We start from the raw sequence: 27888 nt of genomic DNA, 5'->3' as shown, positions 1-27888 counted from the left end.
AACACCGCCTGCGAGCCAGGCCTAATCGCCCAAAATCAGTGCCCTACCTCACGAATGCCAACTCCATATTAATGCCAATGATTTTGGAATGAGATGTTTCGATGAACAGGTGTCCACATACATTTGGCCATGTAGTGTATCTACATTTTGGAATGTAGAGAACATCCTTAAAGGTTGTTGTTATTGTTTTGGACACAAATTAGGCACAACACTCTGTCTGAGGGAAATAAGGGAAGGGAACACTGCCACTACCTCGCTCGCCAACTAAGGTGCATGAATTGAGGTGAAAACTGAAGTTGAAAGGAGATTCAGCAACTCTTGGTTGATGAAGTAAATAAAAAAGCTTTTTTATTGTCAAACCAACGTGTTTTGCCTTTTGGCCTTCTTCAGGGTTTTTACAGAAGTATTGTGTGTGGTATGTATTGAGTGTAATATGGCAAGGACAATTGGTCTGATTTCTGCTACTTATTTAATCACATCATATTTTGTTTAGCTTTTCTCATTGTGATTGGTCCTACCCAAATGTATAAAACCTCATTTTGGTTCACTTCTGTAAAAACCTTGAAGAAAGCCAAAAGCAAAAACGCATTGGTTTTAATTGTAACAATAAATAAGCTTTCTATTTATTTCCATTGTCCTCCATCCGTTTCTGTCTGAGGGAAATAACCCAATGGACTGAGATGAGGGTTTTTGGCACTCAGTCTTTCAATCACTTGATGAATGTCCTTGTTGTCTCATGAGAGTTTCATGTGGCACTTCACACACTGTTCTTCCGGCCAAAAGCCTAAAACGCAATTCTTAAGAGGCAATCTTCTCCGTCTGCAGGCCAGAAAGGCAGTAACAGGCAGGCAGTCATGATGTCAAATGTATGGCAAGTACGGCATCCACAGGGAAGAGATGGGATTACAGTATTCAGTCATGGCTGCTTCTGTGGAGTTTATTGTTTTTAAAGGCAGATAGCACAGTTCACTGCACTAGCGGAACGCTAGCGTCAGGTAGTAGAGTTACACCACCTATATGGACACAAGGCTTTAGGGTGTAGAGGCTCCAGGGGCACCTCAGAAGTCCTTGTCCCAGCCTGACAGCTCGTCCGGTGTCTCCTCCAGCTCTGGGGGAAAGATGTCAAAGTGGCTGTGGTCCATCGGCCCCTTCAGCTGGGAAGAGGAACGTCAAAGAACACCGGTCAGATACAGTCACATTCAAGCACTTCTTTAGCGGTCATGTAGTCTTTTTTTGTGGTAAATGTAATATTACACATCACCTCTCTCTTCAGTGGCGATACGAGCTTCTGGCGTCTCAGCCCCTCCCAGTTAAAGCCCTGGAACCACCTGCAGGATGTCACAAAGAGGCATTATTTTCTGTCAGAACTACAGATCCCATCAGCCCCCAGTGCCCACACACTACACCAGAAGCAATACAATACAGCAGTCTGTATACTGTAGATATTGCATACATGCACAAGTTACTCCACAAGGACAGCTCTCACCCTACAGGACCCTGTTTCAAGCAGTGGGGAAAAAATACAATTCTTCTACTGCAAGACACACACACACACAGGAGAATGCAATCATAGCAACACCAAAAACAGAATGACGTCAGTCTGCTAATAGGGTCACTAATGTTTTCATACCATTTCTAACAAACATCATTCGCCTACACAGAACTGGAACATCTGTCCAAATACCAAACATAATTCAAAATGGCACTCGCTATTTTATAATTTGCTCAGTGAGTTGAAAACAAAACCCTATTCCTCCTGCTTCAAACATTAGTGCTCTGATGACTTGAGAAGAAGCCAGCTCTGCCAGTCCTATGGTCTATTAAGGCTCTACTCTGCTGAGTAGGGGGACAACTGCACCCCCATTCTCACAGCTAATTGCTCCCAGGTGAAAGTGCTGTTTGTTATGCAATACTGCCTGTTGTGACACGATACCGAAGAGGAGGGAGGGAAAGGTGCTCATCACACCATTATTTGCACAGTGCAGAGAGAATTTGACATCAATGGAAGTTTTAATACGGTTCTGATATATTTAGCCCCAATGTCTCTAAGTGACTGAATGATCCATTACCAGCTAGCACATACCGTTCTGAGAACCATATGTTTCTTAGAGAGTGTGGTTGTCCTATGGTTATTTGCATACAACATTCTCACAACGTTCTGGGAATGGTGCAGGACAGTTGCTTGGCTTTGGAACATTCTCAGCAAATTTAAGGAACTTTACAACAACAAAAAAGTAATTTTCTTGGTATTTCATGAATTTATCAGAACGTTTCTAAAAGTTCAAACATGGTTACATTTAAATTCATATTTGGTCATGTTCTAGGAACGTTCTCCAACTAGTTCGACATTGGGAATGCTCTCAAATAGTTCAGAAAATGTTAAGAAACAACATTCTTCCTTGGGAATTTCAGTACTTCAGCATAACATTTCCTACAGGTATCCTCCCAGTTCTATATAAAGTCATGTTCTCAAATTGTTCAAAGAACGTTTCAGTGCATCACACATTTTTGGGGATATGTGGATATTCGAAATAAACTTGTTTTTTGAAACTTTGTTTTTAACCTGAGTACTGCTGCGCGCAGGAGAGGCTAGCGCTCTAGTGCCGGTAAAATGGGAGCAAGCAGACAGCGGCAGAGAGAGAGAGACGCTACTCGGCTACAGCCAAGACTAGATAAATAACAGTGTGGCTGCTACAAGTTATCTCCCATATAACAGTGCCTGTATTGACTGGAGTAGCCTAGCCAGGCTGATTGAGGCTACATTTTGCACTTTCTCCCCAACCCCATAAATAAAACAACAGCCAACCAGTTGGTTGCTCGTTGTAGCCTACTCCTTCTCATTTCGCTAACTTTTAATTACGTAATTTTATTCCATCTTGCATTGCATTAGTGAACTCTGACTACATTTGCTATGCTTTGATTGGCCAACATAAACAACTAGCTACACACGTGAATGCTCCCGGTCTTTTTTATGGGGCGCATGTCATAAAAATTACATTGAAAAGTTTGGTGTTTTATTAAATTAATTATTTGAAATGTCATGATATATCCTTGAATGTAACATGCATATATTAATTTAATTTAGAAAAAGCCTTTTCAGTGTTAAAATAGGCCTATACATGTTTGGGCCCAAAAATGAATGCTCACACGAGTATTTGATTATTCAAATAACCGTGCACATCTCTAGTTCAGAGAACATTCTAAGAATGTTATTTAAAAACAGTAATTGTGTTCTCAGAACTTCATGAAAACTTTCAATAAAAACTACAAGAAAACAGTAGCATTCTAAAGAATGTTCTAAGAATGCTAAAAACATATACATTCCCCTCTCAGCAAAACTCTCTCTATCCTCACTCTTGTTAAGGGTGTTCAGGTGTGTTAGCTGCGCCCCTAATTGGCCACACCTGATCTTAATGAGTGCTTGATTCCTTTAAAATGGGGTCTGTTTGAATAGACTAAAATGAACAGCTTTGTATGAATAAAAAAAACATTGTATGTTAGCTCCATCCTGGTGGCGTAGTGGACTAATTCCATGGATAGAAAACAGAAGATCATAAGTTTGAATCTCACTGACGCTGTGTCACAATACAAAATAAATGTGTTTGCGTTACAAATTATTTTCACTCTCTGCTTGGAGTTCAAAACAGCTAAACTAAGATAGCAGTGTTATTGAAACATTCAGTGAACATTTTAAGGGAGTTATTTAAACATTTTGTTCAAAACATTCACAAAATGTTGAGAATGTTCTTAAAACGTTATTTACTTACCTTCAAATAACCTACTTTTTCTGTTCTCAGAAGGTTAATTAAACATAAAATCTCCCAGGAAAACTTTCAGGGAACCATAGTAAAATGTTCTCAGAACCTCCCTGCAACCTAAAACTTTTGTTCCCAGGACAAGCAACATTTTCTTCCGTTCTTAGAATTTTCTTTTTTTTTAACCAGTCAGGAAACACATGACTTCTTTCCGAGAACCAATGGGAAACCAAAAACATACGTTCCCACAACTTCCAAGGAACCAAATGTGCTAGCTGGGTAGCCTACTGGTTATGAAGGCACCACTGAGCAAGCTGTTAAACCTGAGCTGGATTCATATTGCATTGGACCAGAAATCCATCAATGGATTAATCCGTTAAAGAACACCAATTACAAATTATATATTTCAATAGTGCTTGTATCCTTGTATGGTGCATAATTAGTATCACAATAGCTGATGAGTGTCTATGATATTGGATCTGTCTAGGTGTGGAGTGGTGTTAATGATGCTTCATTAATAAGAAGTGGACCAACTTGTGTTTCTTAATGTCGATGATGCCGTTCTTCTTATTACCAAGCCTGTCCACAGGGTTAAGCCTAGGAGAAGGAAATGATGCATTGGTCTGTTATTGTAGACAACCATCTGGACAAACAGAATGCTGATAATGTGATTGCAGCTAATACCCTATACACATGAAAGCAGATTGATATTGTACAGTAGAAATGACGCAGTCTGGTTTGACGTGATTTCCTGAAGACATCAATGCAGGCCACTCATGGACCAATTACTCGCAATGGTTTTTGTCTGGTCAATTACTACAGGCCCAATTGCTGTGTGACTGAGCTGGCCAAAGGGTTTGAAACATGGTGCTCACTAGCATTATCCAGTAGCCTATCGGTACAATATAAACATGTTATTTTGTCATCTGAAATGGTGATGGAAACAAGGGTTGCACTACATAGTACTGTTTTTTTGTGTTGGCGTTTACCTCAAACAAAGTAGACAGACAGATACTCTGCTTAGTTCATTCAACCACAGCCTCTTATCATCAGAGGCACAAACCCCTACTGGGTTAATAGGCATAGCCTAAAATCTCAAATTTCCCATCTCCCCAAAAAGTGTGTGTTTGTATGTGTGTATGTAAGCTGTCCCTGACAACACTTCTATTGGCCAGCAAAGCAGCAGTTTGTGATGCTACAACCACATACTTGCAGAGTCTCCTGATAAGGTCATCGGGGCGCTTGCTGATCCTCTTGGGGAAGTCAACCTTTTCAATCCCATGGAGGACCATGGTGTAGATCTTAATGGGGTCGGTTCCGGAAAAGGGTGGACTAAAAGAGGTACAAAACAGAAACTTAGGGTTCCTGTTAATGGTGACTGTAGAAGAAAAAAAATAATGGTTTCATGGACATGCTGGAAACACTTAGACAGCCCAATGCAGCCCAAAAAGCTATCTCAAATAGTCTCTCATGCACTCAACCTCTCCATGTCAAGCTGGTTACCATGGTTGCCGAATGGGGCCCTAATGCCTAATGGTTCCTCTCAAAGTGAAGTGTTCATAGAGACAAATTCAAGAGCAGCACCATTTTTACTAGTACTGTGAGCCACATGTCAGACTGTCATGGTGACTCACCTGCCAGTCAGTAGCTCAAAGATGAGGATCCCCAGAGACCAACAGTCAGCTCCAAAGTCATGGCCCTTGTTCATAATGACCTCTGGAGCCACATACTCTGGGGTCCCACAGAACGTCCATGTCTTCTTCCCCAGGCCTATCCTCTTAGCGAAACCAAAGTCTGCCTAAGGGAACAGACAGATACTGTAACATGAACATACTGTATATGACTATGTACAAACAACTGAAAATGAGCAGTGATCAAATTAAGGTCTATTACCATTTTGACATAGCCTTCTGCATCCAGTAGTAGGTTCTCAGGTTTCAGGTCTCTGTAGATGATTCCTCTGGCGTGGAGGTAGTCAAAGGCTTCCAGGACACAGGCAATGCAGAAGCGGGCTGTCTGCTCCTCAAAGGAACTCCTGTATCACGGTCAAGACCAACATTCAGACACATACTAGGACTTAATACTGATGATTGATTGGCATTATTGATTCCAGGCTTTTGGGTGTTTTAGCAGATGTAAAACAACCTACACTCACATGTCCCGTAGTACACTCCACAGCTCCCCACCCAGGCAGACCTCCAGTAGCATGTACACATACTTGTCATCTCGGAATGTCCGAAACAACCTGGAACACAAAGTGACATTTAAAAGGACTTAGTGCACAGGGACCATCTGAACAATACTAACGTTACTGTTCTGGGGTTCTTAAAGACATGAGTGCTTGACAGAGGTCTTCTGCTCTGCAGTATATTCCTTTGGATGATGTACTTTCAAGCAGTTAAGCTGCCATTTGTTTCTCCTTGGATCTGTTTGTCAATTGAGGCCCAAAGAACAACTCTAGGAAAGCAGACGGAGAGAAAGGACCATTTTGAGAGAGGGAAAAGAGAGACGTGTGAGGATGGTTATGACCATCAAACGGAACTTTCCTTTTTTGGGTGGTAGTTGGAAGCTGTGTTTGCCCCGGACTTTCGTCCTTGAATGTCAGAGGGCAAATAAATCAAACCTCAGTCTACACTCAGCGTTGAGACCCTAGACAAACTGACATTGTTTAAAGGGACTCCTTAGCATCTCCTCCCGGACCATAGAACATGCAGAGGGGCCTCTCTCTCTTAAGAGGAAAATGTTCAAACTTTTCTTTCATGAACTACTTCTTGTTTCAAGGTCAACACCCTTCATTTCCACAGTCCCCTATCAATCTGAGGGCTGACCTAAGATACAAAGGCTTGTCTGTATTGGCTATTCAGTGAAATGAGACCTTTCACTTTCAAGTCATGGGAGTCATGGCAATGGAACCATATCACCTGGGAAAAAATAAACGTCCCTTTGTCGAAAACTGTAGAAGATCATGAGCCTAATATTTGTAAAAAATCGTACAAATCTTAAAAATAATCAAAAGTATGTAGGGAAGACTGATTTAGGCAGCTACTGCCTCATTTATATTACACATTTGACTTTCTGTTTGAAATCGCACTCTAAACATGCATTATTCATATACTAGATGAATACAATAAACGCTTTATTAATTTCCATTGTGACTAAAAACAAACACTCCCTTCTCTGTTTCATAGATCTGAACGACAATGAATTTGTCCTTCACTCAACTGTTCATTTATGCATTCAGCGGACACACAAGGTCCTACTTTGCATAAATCGACCTAATGCGATTGCATGATATTGTGTCGTTTTCCTCAAACAGTACAAGAGCATCTGTCAAAAAGCAATTGGTGATAGAAAATAGAGTACAAAACCTATGAGATGTTTTACATGGGAGGCCTTGTAAACATCTATATGGGTTGTCTCCCTCTTGCTCTTGGGGTGAACGTGATTGTCATAAGGTCCATTTCACTGTTTCATTCCAGGTGACAGCAGTCTGGATGAATGGGCATATTGGAGATCCTTCACACTGCTACAAACAGGTATCATGTAAAGTACTCTAGGAAAACCACGTCAAAGCATGAATAAAACGCTTCGAATGTTTACAATGCTTTGGGGACTCTGTAATGGGCATTGTTGTCTGAGGATAAACCTTGAGGATCAGAGAGCAGCATGAGCACATGACGCTGACCTGACTATGAAGTGTGAGTTGGTCTGCTGAAGGATGTTCTTCTCAGAGTAGATGTGCTCCTGTTGTCTTGTGTCCACAATGTGCTTCTTTTTAATACACTTCAGAGCAAATGTGGTGTCTTCATCTCTCAGTTTCACCTGCAATAAAACAATTACTCATATTGTTTACATATACACTGAGTATACCAAACATTAAGAAAACCTTCCTAATATTGAGTTGCACCTCCCCCCTTTTGCACTCAGAACAGCCTCAGTTCGTTGGGGCAAGGCCTCTATAAGGTGTCGAAAGCGTTCCACAGGGATGCTGGCAAATGTTGGCTCCAATGCTTCCCACTGTTGTGTCAAGTTGACTGGATGTCCTTTGGGTGGTGGACCATTCTTTATACAGACGGGAAACAGTTGAGTGTGAAAAAGCCAGCAGCGTTGCAGTTCTTGACACAAACCGGTAAGTCTAGCACCTACTACCATACCCTGTTTTTAAAAAACATAAATATTTAACCTTTATTTAACCAGGTAGGCCAGTTCAGAACAAGTTCTCATTTACAACTGCGACCTGGCCAAGATAGAGCAAAGCAGTGCGACACAAACAACACAGAGTTACACATGGGATAAACAAACGTACAGTCAATAACACTATAGAAAAATCTATATACAGTTTGTGCAAATGTAGTAAGATTAGGGAGGTAAGGCAATAAATAGGCTATAGTGGCGAAATAATTACAATTTAGCAATTAAACACTGGAGTGATAGATGTGCAGAAGATGAATGTACAAGTAGAGATACTGGGGTGCAAAGGAGAAGAAAAAAAATAACAACATGGGGATGAGGTATTTGGGTGGGCTATTTACAGATGGGCTATGTACAGGTGCAATGATCGGTAAGCAGCTCTGACAGCTGATGCTTAAAGTTAGTGAGGGAGATATAAATCTCCAGCTTCAGTGATTTTTTGCAATTCGTTCCAGTCATTGGCAGCAGAGAACTGGAAGGAAAGGCGGCCAAAGGAGGAGTTGGCTTTGGGGTGGCCAGTGAAATATACCTGCTGGAGCGCGTGCTACAGGTGGGTGCTGCTATGGTGACCAGTGAGCTGAGATAAGGCGGGGCTTTACCTAGAAAAGACTTAGATGACCTGGAGCCAGTGGGTTTGGCGACGAATATGTAGCGAGGGCCAGCCAATGAGAGCATACAGGTCGCAGTGGTGGGTAGTATATGGGGCTTTGGTGACAAAACAGATGGCACTGTGATAGACTACATCCAATTTGCTGAGTTGAGTGTTGGAGGCTATTTTGTAAATGACATCGCCGAAGTCAAGGATCGGTAGGATAGTCAGTTTTATGAGGGTATGTTTGGCAGCATGAGTGAAGGATGCTTTGTTGCGAAATAGGAAGCCGATTCCAGATTTAATTTTGGATTGGAGATGCTTAATGTGAGTCTGGAAGGAGAGTTTACGGTCTAACCAGACACCTAGGTATTTGAAGATGTCCACATATTCTAAGTCAGAACCGTCCAGAGTAGTGATGCTAGACGGGCGCACGGGTGCGGGCAGCGATCGGTTGAAGAGCATGCATTTAGTTTTGCTTGCATTTAAGAGCAGTTGGAGGCCACGGAAGGAGTGTTGTATGGCATTGAAGCTCGTCTGGAGGTTTGTTAACACAGTGTCCAAAGATGGGCCAGAAGTATACAAACTGGTGTCGTCTGTGTAGAGGTGGATCAGAGAATCACCCGCAGCAAGAGCAACATTATTGATGTATACAGAGAAAGGAGTCGGCCTGAGAATTGAACCCTGTTCAAAGACACTTAAATCTTTGTCTTGGCCATTCACCCTCAGAATGGCACCCATACACAATCCATGTCTCAATTGTCTCAAGGCTTTAAAATCCTTCTTTAACCGGTCTCCTCCACTTTATCTACACTGATTGAAGTGGATTTAACAAGTGACATCAATAAGGGATCATTGCTTTCATTGAAAAAGCAGGTGTTCTTAATGTTTTGTACACTCAGAATATGTTAAATTGTTTTTATAGCAACTGTAGGCCTATGCCCTATGCTGTCGTTTTCGACATTGCTTCGGGTGGTGTGACCCAAACATCAGGCCACTCACCAGCTCTACTCGGCCGAAGCCGCCCATGCCCAGTGTTGCTATGACCTCCAAGTCCTGGAAGGGGTCATGGGTAGGGATGACGGCGATCCTCTCCCTGAGCCGACACACCTCCTGGGCCTCTGGGGACGAGTCGATAAGGGGGGAAAGGGGTCTGTGGAAGGAAGGGGAGAAGGGAGGGGGAATCGTTTGGGTTTAATGGTGCACTCCTAAATATCTGTTTCTGCACACAGTGAGGCCCTAAAGTTTCTGGGGTGGGTGGGTATTTGTAAATGTAGCTGCCATTTGTTATTTGAATTATGTGTGGTAACAGTAATTTTGTGGACTCCACTACTCACAGTGCATTTCGTCTCTCGTCGCATCGGGAGAGCTCTTCAACATATTCCTTCAGGTATGCCTGCAGTTCCTCATAAGTGCCCACCATCTGGTTGAAGTTGCTGGAGAGGTAGCATCGGGTTTTTTCCCCCAAATTGCTTTGGTGCAATTTTCACAAATAATGTGGTACTTTTTCAAACTTAATCAGTGTTTCATCTAGAAATACATGTTTCGCATTGCAACACATGTTCATATAAAGTACTTGCCTCTCACAATTTAATTCTCATATCACTGTCTTCTCATTTCTTAAAATAGCTTTTACTATTACTTAATCCAACTGCTCTTAATTGATAATCACTTAACCGTTGGGTAAACCTATAGATTTGATAACTGGTTTGTCTACTATATACAGATTTTAAGAACTAGATAACTAAAATGTATGTTTGCAAAGTATAAACATATACATGATGATATATATAGTGTAATGTACAATTATGATCATGACTAATATGATTTGACTCTACACTAACTCTAAACAAAATCTGATATTGACAAGAACAGAGATGTACTGTATGTAACAAATACATCCCCTATACAGTATACATTAAGTTGCTGGGGTCTTCTGCGGAGGGTTTTTTACACTGATTTAGTCAAATTGCATTGGCCAACAGAGTACTGTAATACATGCCATTTACACAGCAGACGCTTTTATCCAAAGTGACAGCAGTAAGTCCCTACATTTTTGTATTTAACCCCAGTATAAATTTAACCCACAACCCTGGTGTTGCTAGTGCCATGCTCTAACCAACTGAGCCACACAGGACCCCTACAATACATAAGTACAATACCATTCTGTAAAATGCAATACATGATTATCATAGATAATGACTACTTGTACCGTTCAAGTGCCTGGACTACGTGGGGGAAACATCTCCATTTGTGCAGCCATATCTGAAGATGGTGTGGTAGGGCGTAGGCCTCTACTTGGGTCTTACAATGCTGCACACGCCTGTCCAGGTGAAGGGGTCATGTATGTCATTGTGTGGGACAATGTCAGGTTCCACCATGCAGGTTCAGGCATGGTTTTGGGCCCATCCTCGACTCCTGAGCCTTTACCTGCTCCCGTTTTCTCCTTTCCTCATCCCCATCGAGGAATTATGATCATCATGGAGGTGGAAGTTGTATGATTGCCAGCCACATGAGCCTGCCACCTTCCTTCAGGCCATGGATGAGGCATGCGATGACGTCAACCCTGATCAATGTCAGACTTGGATTCGCCATGCCAAAAGGTTTTTCCCCAGGTGCATGAACAATGAGGACATACACTGCAATGTGGATGAGAACCGTTGGCCAAATGCTCAAGACAGGCTTGATGCAAACCAGTGTCTGCTAAACATTATGTTTCTTTCATTTGATTACACTGTTAAAGGTGTTTTCAATTATCCCACCTTTGATCACACATGGGATAGAAATTATGGAAATGTGATATTCAATCAATTTGAATGGGTAGTGCAAGTGTATTTCCTAATGTGAAAACAGTGTAATGTACTGTAATTTACAGTACTATAGCATATTACTTTCAGCACTTCAAAGGGCAATTTTGAAACATGTATCTTGCATTTTTCCCCTATTGGATTTAATGGTTGTTAAAACAGCTAAATTGAGACGATATCATTGTGTTGTTTTGGTGATTAAACCAATGTACTCATTATATTTCACAGTAAACGGATATTTTGGATCAGTGGTTGTGTGGTGAAAGACGTCTCCAAACAAAATGAATGCACAGTGAAAGGTTTTGAAAGACTGGCTGCCTTGCAAGTGTTACCCGTTTGGAGTTTTGTACAAAGAGCTTTGAAACTTCACCACGTTCTTGTGAAAATAGTACCAAAGCGATAAAAATGTTTTCAACACATGACTGTTGTTTCATGTTAGTATTTGTGTATGACTGTTCGTGTGTGTGTGTGTGCGTGCGTGTGTGTGTGTGTGTGTGTGTGTGTGTGTGTGTGTGTGTGTGTGTGTGTGCATGTGTCTGTGTGTGTGCAATGAAGCTACTCACTCTCTGTCCACCACCAAGCACTGTGTATCATTCTCAGTGGAGATGATGTTTGCTGAACGCACATCCTCACTGGAAAGAGACAGACAGACACATTTAATCAGCAGAACTACACAGAACTGAAACCAATTGAAATTCACCACAGAATCATACAATAGCTGTTTGTCTTTGTCACCAGACTAACATTCCACGACCCACTACTCTACAATATTGTGAAAGGATTTGATTGAAACTGAGGTGGTAAAATGTGTGGGTTGTCAGTCAGGGGGCTAGCCTTAAGAATTTGATTGATATACTGCAGGACAAATACATTTTAACATGGGAGAAAGAGGGAACCCAAAGTACTATGTTACAAGTGTGTTTGAACTTGGTGCTCAAGACAAACCAGGCCAGAGCGATTTTGCCCATTGAACAATTTGAGATGGTTAAAGAGATCAGTAAATAGATCTTACCTTATGAGCGCTTTTTCTCCAAAGTAGTCGCCCACACCCAGAGTTTTTATCTCCTGAGGCTCAGTACAGCCCTCTGTAGTCTGGGTGACACACACCTGGGCAGAAAACACAGCATGTTAAGTGCTATCTCTTTTTCCCTCGATCCAAAATGGCTGACTTGTCTGCAATAAGATTGCATGATCTATCATGGTTTGATAAGAGCTTTAACGTCTCTGTAATGCCAGAGAGGAATGTGACTCTTTTCAGCAACAAAGATGAACAATGACATTTGGGTCCTTTCTCTTACCTCTCCCTTAGCTATAATGAAGAAAGTGTTCCCTTCCTCGCCCTCCCGAATGATATACTCTCCTTTATCAAAATAGTCCTAAGAATGAGACAGAATATTAACTTTTTACATCAACAAATCTTCCCAAATCACCAGTTATGAAAAAGTCGGGTTAGAAAAACAGCAAAGGCTCACAATTTCCAGGCAGTCAACGATTTTGGCAAGCTTCTCTTCTGGCAGGTCTCTCAGCAGAGATACACTGTACAAGATAAGTACACAAAGAGTTATTGGGAAAAACGTGTGGCAAATAATGTGGATTTAGCATTGTGACATAGTGCCAACAACTTCAAAGATAACCTTGTTAATAGCATACAGTCAGGTCGAAAATTATTGGCACCCTTGATAAAGATGAGCAAAAAATACTGTATAAAATAAATATTACAAATACTGAGCTATATCGTATACTCCCCAAAATTGGGAAACTATATTATTTTATCCTAATACAATTGCTCAGAGAAAGAGATTTTTTCTCAAAAAGATAGGGGTCAAAACAATTGGTACTCCTATTTTCAATACTTTACGACGCCAAACCCACCACTGGTGTGCATGGCCAACGAGCTCTATTTTCATGTCATCCAACAAATGTAAACGCCTGGAGTTTGCTAAAAGTCATTGGCACTTGGATTTGGATCACTATTTTGCTTCCACTGGTCCTGGGGCCCTTGTTAAGGTCAACAGCATCATGAACATTAACCAGTACGAAGACATTTTAGCCAATAACCTAGTTGCCTCTGCCAGGAGGCTGACACTTGGCAGCAAGTGGATCTTCCAGCAAGACAATAACCCCAAGCACACATCAAAATGTGGGCGGCAGGCAGCCTATTGGTTAGAGTGTTAGGCCAGTAACCGAAAGGTTGCTAGATTGAATCCCGAGCTGACAAGGTAAAGATCTGTCGTTCTGCCCCTGAACAAGGCAGTTAACCCACTGTTTCTAGGCTGTCATTGGAAATAAGAATTTGTTCTTAACTGACTTGCCTAGTTAATTAAAGGTAAAATAAAAATCAATGGCCATCTCAGTCTTTGGACTGTGGTTTGAATTGAAGAGGGCAGACAAAGGATATCAAGGATATCAAGGATCTGGAAAGATTCTGTATGGAGGAATGGTCGAAGATCCCTCCCAATGTGTTCTCCAATCTCATAGAACATTTTAGATAAAGGCTCAGTGCCAATATCCTCACAAGATGAGATATTGAAAGGTTTCAAAAACAGGGGGGCAATAACTTGTATAACAAAATCTCTTTCTCTGAGCAATTGTATTAGGATAAAATAATATAATTTTCCAATTTCTTTGAGGATACAATACTGTTTGCATTATTTATTTTATACAGTATTTTTTGCTCATCTTTATCAAGGGTGCAAAAAATGTTGGACCCGACTGTATATGCGTTCGCAACTCAAACTGTCCTTCAATCTTCCATTTATATCAATGCCCGTTTCAGGCTTGAGGACCAAGCTCCTACATGTACCTGCGTAGGAAGCTGAAGTACTCTTCTTGCGTAGCCTGTGTAGATTTCATCATAATACTCTGGAAGGTCTGACGATCCAGAGCCCAGATATGAGCCTGGGATACAGCTGGGCATTGGAAATCACAAGTCCAATCAACACACCATATAAGATTTGACATTCACAGGGCCGGATACTCTTATAATGTTACAGGAGTTGGCCAAACATTCCATCAACATTTACTCATTTTAATATCTGAAAGAGGTATGGTGACTAAATTGCTTGGAGTAACCCTGGATTGTAAACGTATATATATCTCATGGCTCGAAGTGGAGGAGAGATTGACATCATCAATACTTGTTTTTGTAAGAAGTGTTGACAAGCTGAATGCACCGAGGTGTCTGTTTAAACTACTTACACACCGCTCGGACACCCATGCGAACCCCCCATACATGCCACCAGAGGTCTCTTCACAATCCTCAAGTCCAGAACAGACTATGGGAGGTGCACAGCACTACGCACACGTACACATGGATGTTGTATTGTAAATATGTGCTAGTGGAGTAGTGGCCTAAGGGAACACACTCATGTATTGGGTAAAGTGTTATGAAACGTAACGTCAAGTAATATTTTAAATTGTATTAACGTTGCTGGACCCCAGGAAGAGTAGCATCTGCCTTGGCAACAGCTAATGGGGATCCTTATTAATAAACACACGAATACAAATACTATTCTATGCAAGATTAGAGGAAGCAACTGTTGACTAGGAGACTGTGTGAGATGTGGTTTGCATATTCTAATGAGGATGTAATAGTCCCTTGGTGACTTCTCAGAAAATCATGCTGCTTTGTGTCACACATGGATACTTTTGTATGTCATATGCATGGTTTGTTGCATGATTGCACCTGAGTATGAACACTTAGTTTATGATGTGTGTGGAGAAGTACTGTATCTCAAAGGGGAATAAAATAAAACCCACCTTTCACTGTTGCAGTTCTCTTACAGTTGTACAAAATAGCCAACTCTCCAAAGGCGGTCCTGGGACGCATCTCTCCGAGCAATTTGCCGTTCTGCATGACCTCTAGCAGGCCATCTAAAGACAAAAAAACCTAGCATGAGTATAGACAAACAGCTAAATACAGTATATGCTGTGTATGTGCTACAACCCACAGACAACCCCATTGTGAAGAAGTTACTAAAGCTGTAATCTCCTACGGGAAGATTCTGCATGTAGACCGAAGATTCTGCCGGGACTGAATGGGATGCATGAGGTAAGGAGCAGCATTAGTTCTGCCTTGCGGGTTTTCGTCACGTTATTTGGACAAGATTGGGCGAAGGAGGTTCTTAAACTGCTTTGCCTCAAGAACTTTGCATAGATCGGAAGGTGTTTTTTGGGGGCTGAGCGTTTCCCTTTACAAGGGTGGAGACTTTTTTGCCGGAACTTTCCATTTCAAATGCATATGGACACAGAAGTCAATCACGCAGCAGACCAAATTACGCAAGATTTTACTTCTGGGTTAACAGAGATGAATAAAGTTGATATGACCTGCCAGCACATAGAGGTAGTTCCCTGGCTCTCCCTCCTGGATGACCAGTTGGCCCTCAGTGTAGATCCTCTCATACATGCAGTCCACCATCTCCCTCATGTGCTGCGGATCCAACTTCTTCAGGAAGTCATTGTTCATGATGGCGTCATTGATCAGCTTCTTGGTGCTGGGAGCAGGAGGAGCACAGATAAGAGGTACAGAGAAACCCCTCCAAGTAGACACTCTCTACTTTTAGAGGTCAAAGGTTTACTTCACCTACAAATCAATATTCATCCAACGTTTCAGTTGTACGCCAAATATCAGATTATTTTGAATAATGTCGTTTTATTGCCTCTGCTAACTTTTCTGAACTAAATGGTCCAATATACTACACACGTACAGTAACAATGCATGCAGTGAGGTCCTGGATAGCACCCTCAAAATCAGATTTCACATTATTTCACCTTGAACAGCCCCCTAAACCGAACATACAGTAGGGGCTGCTAACTGGTGGTTGAGTTTGCACCACCATGAGTAAGAGCTTAAGTTAATCACAAGAGACTTTCAATCAGGCCATTACTACTGTATTTTTACTACCGCATTCATGTTTGATTTTCATAGATGGACAAAGCACTATATTTTCCCTAGTCTCTAAACCAGTCATATAGGAGACAAACGGATCATGTAGTAGTACCATTAGGCGTGTCAGTTTCCCCCTGCATCCCTCTTAACTATAAGGCCTCTAATTATTACATCAGACAGCCGAGGGCCAGTCCATTAACCTAAAATGGACCTGGTGAATGGACTAAAGCAGGAGAGTAGGGGGCAGGCAACCGAGGTCTGCTTAATTAAAGCCATAATGATCCAGCCCATGCATATTGCATATAGATGCTCAGGCCTTTGTTTCCCCGTGTGCCTTCCTATTATCCCCAATGCTAATACAGGCTTTCAAATCTCCTTGGAGTGGCAGACACTACAAAGGCTTGGACAGAGCTCCATACCGTCTTATCCTTTCAAGAGGAGGATTGGGCCGGGATTCAATCCGATTCAATCCGATTTGGACAATGTGCCATTTAAAGGTCATTTACGATTAAGCCGGCAGTGTTTACCCTGAATGTGGTCTCTGCAAGCGCGGGGGCGTTGCTTTTAAAACGTGCATTGCGGACAAAGCGTGATCGGATTGAAAACTGTGCATGCACTGTAGACTACACCACACTCCGCTGAGCACAAATAATGATTCAAGGTAGGCTTTATTATCGCAGATCCAGCTGATTGCTTTTAAACTTTGGCGAACATTTCTGCTCGCATGTCATGACATGTGTCCAATTATCACATACAGTACAATGCAAATGGGTTTATATGTGTAAAGAACAGGCCTTTGTGACAAAACAAGAGAATAGGAACAAGTAGTCTGGGCTGTCCACCACTACATGGAACTGTTTTGGAGTTATTAACCCTCAACAACATTTTGTGGTTCTGTTGATCGCTGACACCCACCTGGAGTCCTTGCGAACACGTGCCCTCTCTATGGACACATGGTGGGCTCTGAAACCCCCACAGAAGTGCCCTGAGGTGGGCTCGGCCGACACGCCCTCCTTGGCCTTGAGCCTACGGTGGACCTCCACAGCCACCCTGTGGAAGCGGGTGGGACCCTGGTTGATGACACTGAGCAGGCGGTGGCAGTTGGGAGTCAGAGTGGAGCGGCCTAGGCTGTTGTAGCCGATGGCATCCTGAAGCTTTTCTATCTGGGAGACTTTAGCCTCCAGCTCTCTCTGCAGGCTCTGCAGCTGCAGCTCCTGGGATTTTAACTCCTGGTCCCTCTGGGACAGCTCTTCTTCCAGGTGGGCTATCCTGAGCCTCAAGGGCTCCGTGTCACACACCTTGAGGGTGGAGGCCAGGAAGCTGTCCTCTGGCCGTGGGGCTTTGATTGAACCGTTGCCCATGGCCAGCTGTTGGCTGGCCACCATAGGAAAGCTCTTGGTCACCCTCCTCTAGTCACTGATATGTCTCCGTCCGGTGGCCGGTGAAAAGTATTTTCTCCCTGAGGAGGAATTTATTTATGTTATTCTTTCTGCTATAATGCCTTTAGGAATACAAATAGATGCGATGTGCAACAGAGAATCTTGAATCCACAGGAGACACATCCCTACGATCATATTTCAACAACTAACTATCTCTAAAGAAGATAAGAGCATAAATGGAATTCGGTTTTAACCTCCAATGAATTAAACTTTGTGAAAAAATTGTGTACATGACTGTGAAAATAAGGAAGCCAAGATTTCTGCATTCATTGCACAGAACTGATACATTATCCTATAATATAATGTTGCCATAGCTGAGATACAATGTATCAATATATCTCGAGAATGTTATTCTAGACAGAAAATGTAATTCTATTTCTATGATATTGAAACACTGACATGCATATGCTGCAGCAGCACAACAATAATAATTAATAAAAATGCCACGTGTCAATTGTTTTTGCCATTTAGCAAATGCTCTTATTCTCCAGAGCGATTTAGTTAGTGCATTCATCTGAAGATAGCAAGGTGAGACAACCACATCACAGTCATATAGGTAAGTAAATCATTATATAAGTCACACGTCACATCATGTTTCCTATCATAGCCTAAATGTAATTGCAACACAATATTCCAAAACAATACCATATCTATCGACTTTTAGAGAACTGCTATTTTACTTACAATATCGTGGAATACGTACCCGATTTCTCGAAATGTGATGCCGTAGGCTTTTTCATAAAAGCTATGAACGAGCCTCTCCAGGTATTCAAACACCTGCATAAACGAAGGTCATCTCCTTTGAATGGACTGGACTCTGTGACACCCTCCCCAAAAGCTTTTTCTCGTAATGTTGAGTACTGATGTGGTAATAACCGTACTTCTACTCAGTCCAATGACGGCAAAAAAGCAAACATCTGTTTTGAATTTGGCTACTCCTGGTGGCTCCCCCTGGTGGTTGCATGGTGTTTATCAACGTAGAAACAGTTATTAAATACTGGCCATATTCGCACGTTGCATTGATACTGTAAGTTTAAATATAGGCGAATGTCTTGATTACCTCTCTCATAACTCAGTTGATTAGCCTACCTTTGACCAGGTTTATCAGAATAGAAGCTCTATACCATATAAAGTCTGGCTACTGGAGATGATTTCCACAAGGTTTAATTGAGAGACGCCTCTAGCAACAAGGGACAAGGGTTAAAATGATAATAATTCACTTTTAAAATGTTTTATTATTGACAATGTTCTCAAAATGTATTGAACAGTGAAATAATGATTGGCAATCAGTGACGAAAGCTGCCATTTATGGTTTATAAAAACAGTTTCTGTTAGAAAGAAACAGCACCGTTGACAGCATACTTAACTCTGTATTACATTTTAGTTTTTTTACTGACGACTCACATTGACTCTCAAGAAACAAAATGTTGACACCTCAATTCAACGTTCAAATGTCACATTTCATAAATTGTCAAGAGTCTGTAACAGCAGAGGAAATTATAAAAGGTCACTTAACTGACATAATTCCTAATTTGGTGCAGAAATGGCATATCAAATAAATTCCCAAAGTATTTTGCTGAAACAGAACATAAGTTTATAAAATGTCACTGTTGCCGTCAAATAGTAAATAACGCTTACAAACAAGAATATCAGCATGCAGATGTTTTTTTACATCAAATGCATTGAAATAAATGCCCTCATATCCGTTCTCAGTTAGCTACTGAAACTGATTATCACACAAACTGGTTTTATAATATTATACATCGTGATTTCTACCGAGCACACTACATAGTAGATAGTTAAGAAAAAACAAAATGAATGTCAACGGCAGGTTAACTGTAACGATCTTCTAAAATGGTTTCTATCACCTTAGCTATCTCTCTCCTAAACTGATTTAAATACACATAATGGTGATGACATCAAGAAGTGATACATCCACTTAATACAAAACAGAATGCGTTGATCATAGACTGGCATAAACATATCTGTAATGTCCACTAAAGTGATGAATCAAATAACTTTACAGTGGATACAACACCATTCCTCAAACAAATCTGTGTACTCTTCACATGAGAAGGCATTCACTGTAAATTGGCTTTGACTAAAATCAAGAATGAATTGAAGACATAATTGAAGGGTTTTTTGTGAAGTGTTTTTCAGTAGAAACACACATTTTCACAAAAGGACCACATGTTGTGCTCAGGTTCCAGAAATAACATCACATGACCTATCATCAGTTAATAAGTGTTTTTCATGAGTGACATGTTCTAAGATATTATGTGTTAAATAGTTATATTTGAAGTATGCATAATTACATGAAGAGTACACTTAATATATACATACAGTAAAAGATGAAGACAAAGTCAAGTTAAGTCAATTGGGAAATGTATACCAAGAAATATAATACAAACATGTAATAATAATGTCCAGAGAAGATATTGTAAAACTAAAAGAGTACTGCCATTGTGCAAAATATCAGTGAGAAAAAGCAGAAATTAAATTCACACAAACTTTCAAAGATGACCCTACAGTAAATGAACTAAGGTGAATAGTGTTTTGAATACATTGTTACAAAAGAATGAATGATTCTTTGAATATAGCTCCTATCTTCATAGGAGTATTCAGCTGAATAAAGGACTGTCGCGGTAATGTGACACATTTACTGGGGACGATGGACTCTCTTGTTTGAAAGATTTGAGGTGAACCAAATAATCTTATTATCAAATGAAAACCTTCAAATGGCCTGATTACCCATCTATTATGTGTCATTGCACGAAAGTGCTCCACTAAATAAACATGTATACAGAATGATTTACATCCTTGGGAGGAAGGCTGCTTGTTGAGAACCTTTGTTAAACAAAACACTAAGGCAACACTTTACATTCATTTGCATTTACAGTAATTACTTTAATACAGTAACAGCACTTGACTTGATCCACTTTTATATAAAGGTCGTGTTGTAGGAGCTGTTCATGGGTAATTACATGTTCATTCAAATTCAGAATCACCAGGGGCAGAGTAAGCCTAGTTCTCGGGGCAAACATTCCAAACAATTTGGGTGAAGAGAAACCATTCAGATAAATTAACTATAACAAAAAAAAAAAAATTTAATTTGATCATCTAAAATGGTTAGATCCTTTTGCCTTTAGACTACATTTCTGTTACCAATTCGTGTCAGTAATGCTAGAGTGGTCTCAATCGTTCACCCTCACTGCCTGCCTAGGTCAACGTGGCCTAGGTCAACGTGGCCTTTATCAAATCTAAAGAACAAACACAATAACTGACCCTGGTTTGCAATACACAATTTGGATATGAATATGGACTCTAGCACTGTGTTGTATTCACCACTTTGAATATTCAAATGATTATTGTATGTGCATTTTGATTGGAGGTGTGAGGAGGGTTAGAAGACAGTTGTCAATATGCCATAAGGAATGCTTCTGTTGTGTTGAACATAGTAAAAGGCACAAGATATCATAGTCGTTGACAAGATGGACATATTGTCAGTTCAGTCTTCAGACTTCGTTTTCACACAAGAATGCAATGAAATTGTGGATACATTTTTGGAAGAGAAAATAATAAAATACCTTTACCCCAACTGCTCAAATCAAAATGAGTTTCACGAGGTCAAAATGACATAGGCGACCTAAATAAACAATTCATTAGATTTAAAATTATTCTAAACATCTGTTACCAGCTGTCCAATAGCTTTAAAACTGGTCTTGTGCCTCCAGCCATGACACCTCACACAATCCTAAATAAAAGGCCTTCTTTCATCAGTATGAAAGCATCATTTTTCATGACACATGTTTAGAGGAGCTGTTTAAATGTCAGAATTTGACATAAATATTTGCCCACAATAAAAATCTGCCTTCTTTATGGTTAATATCATACTTCAAGGGTGACAAACAGTTACACTAAAGCCCACCGATTCATACAGACAGGATAAACGTGTTGAAATTATTCCTGCCGAAATTAGCTGCCCAATTTGATTCATGATGACTTGCATTTAGTGTGGCATTCCTCAGGAATCTTATTTTAGGGTAAAGAGATTATGGTACTCTGGCTTTTACAAACTGGTATGAAACTGGTTATTCCAGATCATAAACTGGGTGGTTTGAAAGCTGATTGGCTGATAGCCATGGTATACCATGGGTATGACAAAACATGTATTTTTACTGCTCTAATTACATTGGTGACCATTTTATAATAGCAATAAGGCCCCTTGGGGGTTTGTGGTATATGGCCAATATACCACAGCTAAGGGCTGTATCCAGGCAGTCCGCTTTGCGTCGTGCGTGAGAACAGTCCTTAGCCGTGGTATATTGGTCATATACCACACCTCCTCGGGCCTTACTGCTTAAATACGCATTAAAAGCTGTCAGTATGTCTGCAGACATGTGTTATCTAAGACAGTCTAAAACGATAGAGTATCTATGTTGAGTAAAAACATTTTGGGATAAAATGAGAGGCTCCCATGTCACATCAATATAATATATATACAAGAACATGGAGTGAGCGCCTTAAAAAAGTGTGCGAACCCTCTCCTACTGTACAATACTTACTCTTACAGCATTGATATAATGGTGAGTTTTACATCTCAGTACAAGAATGTGAATAAATTTAATATACGTCTATTAGACATGTATAAATGTATACCAACAAAATGCTGGTAATAAAGTTCTTCCTTAGGCACAGGTCAGGCCACATAGCTACATAAACAGTATGTTATATGCCTGCAACACCCAGGATATTAGAGAAGGCAGTGAGTTTGATATCAGGAATCATCAAAAGCATTTCCCTTTGTTTTTTGGTTTGTCTCGGAAACACATGAACACGGAGAGAATACATCTGTCTGTTCTGCGAGCTGCTCTGAATTCTTGAATCACAGTTGTTGGTGTCAAATAAAAGGAAATTGTACACTACAAAAAGTGAATGTCTCACTTTCACATAGTGAATAAAGATATATATCTCAAAGAAAAGCATATATCTCAAAGAAATGCGTCTCTATCTCTTTGTGGCTTTGATGGCTTGTCCAACCTGAGGAGCCTTCAGCAAAGAACTGCAAAGGAAACTGAAATCCTTTTGTTTCTGAGTCTTATTGAAGTCAGTCTGCTCACTGCTGCGACTGGAGCCCCCCAATGTCACTGGCTTTGTGTTCAGCCGGCTGGAAAATCTGTGAGTAAAATGACAACCCCAGGTCGGGTCAAAACTCAACGATATCTCCAAACGCCTTCGAGTTTCCATTCTGCAGCTTTGAGCGAAACGTTGTTGAGCAGATCTCTTGAACCTCTACTACTTGGCCAGTTGGAAAGGATTTTGACCCTTTCAAAGAAAAAGAGGTTTGTGTCAAGGGATAACTCTTTCCATACTAGCAATCTACAGTATATGCTTCTTACCATTCCTGTGTAGTTTATTGTGTATGCCAGTTCAAAGAACTCACCTCAAACAGCATTATTCATGCTTTTTGGCACACACACACATTCAGGTCACTACAAACCATAGCAGAGCAATGGAAATAACAGATTGCAATGCACACTTAACACAATCCATGTGAAATGAAATATTAGCATGATACAACACTCATAAAATGCATCCCCAGATCCCAAACTCTGTATGGTCTTCAATGCAAAGTGATGCCATAAAAAAGGTATATGTTATTTTTAAAGCACACAACTGTACTGTATGTACTATTAAAAAAAATAGGTTTATTTCTGATTGTCATTTTGAACATATAAGGTTAACAAACATTTAAATGTCAATTTGAACAGATTCTCAATGATTTCTCATGAACTTTGAGTTGAACCTATAACAAGGAGAGCAAGGCAGGGGAACATGGCACACGTTAGCATGAGGTATAAGAACCTGATGAAGACTTTATTGAAGGTGGTAATCTCTGAGTCTAGCTATACATTTCCAAGCAGAGCAGAACACAAACAGAGCTTTTTTTTTTACAATGAGCAGTGGCAATGGACCAACTCTACTCCAGTCCCCTTCATCCAGCTCTTCAATACTGATTCATAAACACAGTTAGCAAGGGCGACGTAGGTCACTCCCTGTTAGAGTACAGCTGCAAATAACTAGTCTGGTATTTCTTAACAAGATCTTCATTGTCCATTAATAGCTTTCTTCATATAAATAAATGGAAGCGTTGCACGGGGCATAGAGGCAATGTGGCTGTTGCAGCAGGATGCCTTAAGGGTCAGCAGCAATATTTCAGTCATCCAAGAGAAAGCTTGTTACATGGGTTTGTATCAATTTGATAAAGTTCTAACAAAAAAAGGCAAACAACTACGGTTAAATAGAGCCTGATAGTCAAAAAGCAGGATGAGGTGGCCCCTTAGATTTGGTTAAAAAATATATATTTACAGATGACTTGGAGAAATTGAGGCCAGGTTATACGTGAAGCTATACTGTAACTTAGAATGGTTGGTCATTCTGGCTGTGAAACTACTCAGCCAGTGAAAGAGCAGCAAATGCTAAGTATTTGTTCTCGGTTTCAAAATTGCTGTTTTTCCTAGGGGAAAACAACTAAAGCTTCAAATGGTCAGGCAATCTCAGTTGAAACCCCTTCATGAGATAAAATGTTTCCCTTTTAGAGACAACGACAAAACGTGCTAGTGTGGCATGCTGGATATTCAGGATACGTTATGGGTTTATGATATCAGAACCCTAAACGGATAAAAGAGGATGTGTTGAGAACCATGGGTATCTGTGCGCCAGTGATTAAAATGGCTATACTGTACAGTGCAGACTAAATACAGTGCTGTCTGTCACCATGACGTGAGTTGTGTACATATTTAGACAGGAACATTTGCGGGGCTGTAGGTTTTCATCATTTTGATCTCTACAAAGAGGGTTCAACTAAGATATTTTAAAAAGCCAACACTTCATCTTTCCAGCCCCACAACTCAGTGCAGCATGGTCACAACAAAACAAAACAAAACAACAGGATACAATAAGTTAATAAGCAATATCTGTTCACATTATGCACAAATATCATGCATATGTAGCCACATTATAATTTCTTCCTCATCCAAACATGTTGACATAATGCATAGCTATTAAATCCAATACATAAACATTATTACAACTAATAAAAATAAACACTCTGTACAAAGAACCTGGCATATTTTTATGATTTTCTTTTTTTCTTTCTCATCAGTATAAGAGAGCACATAAAAAGTACAAAAATAAATATTCTATGTACAATCACACATGCCACCCCGAAGTTATCGTTACTGCAAAGAGAAGGCAAAAAAAAAAACACACATTAGTTCATGCAATGTTCATTGAGGATACAATGAACAGGAATACAACTAAGCACTTTTCTACAGTATTAATGAAGTAATGACAGATGATGTTGTTGATTATACTGGCATTGGGGATAATAAAAAAAGGCAGAACTACCAAGCACTTAATCAGCCCAAGATGCAGATAGTGTACATTCACAGCAGGACTCTTTCTCTTACTTTATTCCAACACCCTGATACTGGTAAGCCATCATCCCCCTAAGGAAAGAAAGAGAGGGAGTGAGTCATAAACACTCTGAGGTAACGCTTTACATGAAAGGGATAGTTCACCCAAATTACAAAATGACATTTTATAGACAAAGTATGACAGCAATCCATGCTTTGGTTTAGTTTCCCCTCACACTCTTTCCACATGCTAACATGTTAGCATTTGTGGCACAAATCTCCCTTAAGTCATGGGACCGATATTAACGTTTTTCACACATATTGAAAATCTATAAGTGACTTTGTTGAGTTTCACAATCCATTTTTGATACTTTCGGAGGATTTGGACAAGATGCGCGGAAAATGATAATATTGGTCCCATGACTTGAATAAGTTTTGTGCCACAAATGCTAAAACGTTAGCATGTGGGAAGTGCCAGGGAAACTAAACACATGGATTGCTGTCATACCTTCTCCATAGACAGCTTACAGGTTAAGGAAACCAATGTGTAATTTGGTAATTTGTATGAACTATCCGTTTAAGTTGTTCTGACACAGACTAACTTAATATAAAGTGTTACTCAAACTGCTAAAACTGTAGAATGTGACTTTCTGTACAGTATAACCATGCAAACATGCAAACATGTACACAAAACACAATGCAATTTACTGTTGAATAAATACTATTGTGTGTGTGTATAATATTTATGCAATGTACTATGCATGTACTATGCATATTGTGTTAAAAAGCATCAACAACCAACCAAACAACTAGTGGTACAGTAGTAGATGTGTATTTGTAAAAATATGACTCCATCGTCTGAATTAATTCAAACTTTTAGAAATAGGGTTTAAACACAGCCACTGGGCTGTTATTTTCTTTCATCTGGCATCTTCTAGGAATGAATCAAACCGTCACCCTCTTTTTGACCCTCCTTTTCAATACATAAACAAAACAGGGTTCAACTAAAGTCATTGAGGAGGCCCTGTTTTTTTCCCAAGAGAATCATTCTCAATACAGTTCTGTTGCCCAAAATGGTAAAGGATAAGGTGGAGGGAAAAGGTGCCATGCGAGTGGTAGTGGAGGAGACAGGGATACAAATAAGAAAAGTAAGGCTATTAACTGTCAAGAGTCTTTGAAAATAACTATTTAAAGTCACTTAATGGGTCCTGGGTTATTATGATCAAGAAAATAGATTATGTTGCACACCAGTAATTACTGTAGGTGTTTTGCTACCCTTGCAAGAAAAAATAGAATTCTCAGCAAATCAATTATTAGTGTTAGTAAAAAATGTGTGGATGCACAGTTTATCTAAAACAATAGTACATGTGTAGTTAATAGCTTGATCAACAGTGTGCGCATGCCTACTCTGTAAATAAAGGCATTGCTCTTCTCAAATCAAATGAAATATTTGTCACATGCTTTGTAAACAACAGGTGTGGACTAACAGTGAAATGCTTAATTACAGGCCCTTCCCAACAATGCAGACAGAAAGAAAATAGAGAAATAAAGGAAAGTAAAACACGTAATTACATACAGTATACCAGTACCGAGTCAATATGCAGTGAGTGGTATGAGATAATTGAGGTAGATGAGTACATATAACTACGAATAAAGTGGCAGATAGTAAACGGTATTAGTAGCAGCAAATCAAAATCAAATGACATTTCATTTTATTGGTCGTGTACACATATTTTGCAGATGTTATTGCAGGTGCTTAAATGCTTATGTTTCTAGCTCCAACAGTGCAGTAATACCTAACAATACAAAACAATACACACAAATCCCACACATTTAAAGAAAGGAATTAAGAAATATCAGAACGAGCAATGTCAGAGTCTGGAATATAAATATGTATATGATGGTGTGTATAGACAGTATGGACAGTATATGAATAAAAAAGGTGTGTACAGCAGTAGTTATATAGGATGAGTCTTGACTAGAATACAGTATATACATATGAAGTGGGTAAAACAGTATGCAAACATTATTTATAACATTAAATTACCAGTGTTCAATGACTATGTACATAGGGCAGCAGTCTCTAAGGTGTAGGGTTGAGTACCGGGTAGTAGCCGGCTAGTAACAGTGACTAAGTTTAGGGCAGGGAACTGGGCGGAGGCCGGCTAGTGGTGACTATTTAACAGTCTGATGGCTTGAAGATAGAAACTGTTTTTCAGGCTCTTGGATCCAATTTTGATGCACGTGCACTGTTTCCGCCTTCTTGATGATAGCATGGTGAACAGGCTGTGTCTTGGGTGTCTGAGGTTCTTGATGATCTTCTTGGCCTTCCTGTGACACAGGGTTCTGTAGATGTCCTGAAGGGCAGGCAGTGTGCCCCCGGTGATGCGTTGGGCTGACTGCACCACCCTCTGGAGAGCCCTGCGGTTGTGGACGGTGCAATTGCTGTATCAGGCGGTGATACAGCCCGACAGGATGCTCTCAACGGTGCATCTGTAGAAGTTTGTGAGGGTCTTAGGGGCCAAGACGAATTTCTTCAGCCTCCTGTTGTTGAAGAGGCACTGGTGCGCCTTTTTCCCCACACTATCTGTGTGGATGGATCATTTCAGATTGTCAGTGATAGTGCCAGCCGAGGAACTTGAAGCTTTTCACCCTCTCCCCGTCAATGTGGATGGGGATGTGCTCTCTCAATTGTCTCCTGAAGTACACAATAGTGTCGTCTAGGGTGTTGGGTAAGGTTATATGATCCTTAACTAGCCTCTCAAAGCATTTTATGATGACAGAAGTGAGTGCTACGGGGC

General features: G+C 40.4%; 2 protein-coding genes across 2 annotated transcripts in view; both read right to left on the bottom strand.

The window, feature by feature from the left end:
- Positions 1 to 450: 450 nt before the first annotated feature.
- prkg2l (protein kinase cGMP-dependent 2, like) lies at positions 451 to 18633 on the bottom strand. The gene is made up of 19 exons (XM_029752928.1): positions 18373 to 18633; positions 17146 to 17689; positions 15669 to 15835; positions 15102 to 15215; positions 14146 to 14251; positions 12815 to 12878; positions 12641 to 12718; positions 12355 to 12449; positions 11906 to 11974; positions 9873 to 9971; positions 9538 to 9688; positions 7441 to 7577; positions 5911 to 6000; positions 5649 to 5790; positions 5390 to 5553; positions 4965 to 5087; positions 4290 to 4352; positions 1262 to 1328; positions 451 to 1154 (listed from the first exon to the last, which is right to left on the bottom strand). Exons 2-19 carry the CDS (start codon positions 17613 to 17615, stop codon positions 1059 to 1061), a joined length of 2295 nt encoding a protein of 764 aa, XP_029608788.1. The 5' UTR covers positions 17616 to 17689; positions 18373 to 18633; the 3' UTR covers positions 451 to 1058.
- Positions 18634 to 23357: 4724 nt separating this feature from the next.
- LOC115193846 (collagen alpha-1(XIII) chain) overlaps positions 23358 to 27888 on the bottom strand; it is a 111829-nt gene continuing 107298 nt past the window's right edge. The window contains exons 36-37 of the mRNA XM_029752927.1: positions 25080 to 25180; positions 23358 to 24910 (exon numbers count right to left, since the gene is read on the bottom strand). Of these exons, the coding sequence (XP_029608787.1) occupies positions 25118 to 25180 (63 nt within the window). The 3' untranslated portion in view covers positions 23358 to 24910; positions 25080 to 25117. The remainder of the gene's footprint in view (positions 24911 to 25079; positions 25181 to 27888) is intronic.

Source organism: Salmo trutta, chromosome 5 (assembly GCF_901001165.1).
Source record: "Salmo trutta chromosome 5, fSalTru1.1, whole genome shotgun sequence".
Taxonomy (NCBI): Eukaryota; Metazoa; Chordata; class Actinopteri; order Salmoniformes; family Salmonidae; genus Salmo; species Salmo trutta.
The sequence above is the reverse complement of the archived record's forward strand: the minus strand, read 5'-3'. Positions and strand labels throughout refer to the sequence as shown.

What these genes read in the sequence shown, in the direction of transcription:
- prkg2l (XM_029752928.1), bottom strand. Translation starts at nt 17,615, where the DNA reads ATGGTGGCCAGCCAACAGCTGGCCATGGGCAACGGTTCAATCAAAGCC. An exon ending in CTACCTCTATGTGCTGGCAG is followed by an intron (nt 15,216 to 15,668) that starts GTCATATCAACT and finishes TTTTGTCTTTAG; the next exon opens with ATGGCCTGCTAGAGGTCATG. An exon ending in CTTATCAGGAGACTCTGCAA is followed by an intron (nt 4,353 to 4,964) that starts GTATGTGGTTGT and finishes TCCTTCTCCTAG; the next exon opens with GCTTAACCCTGTGGACAGGC.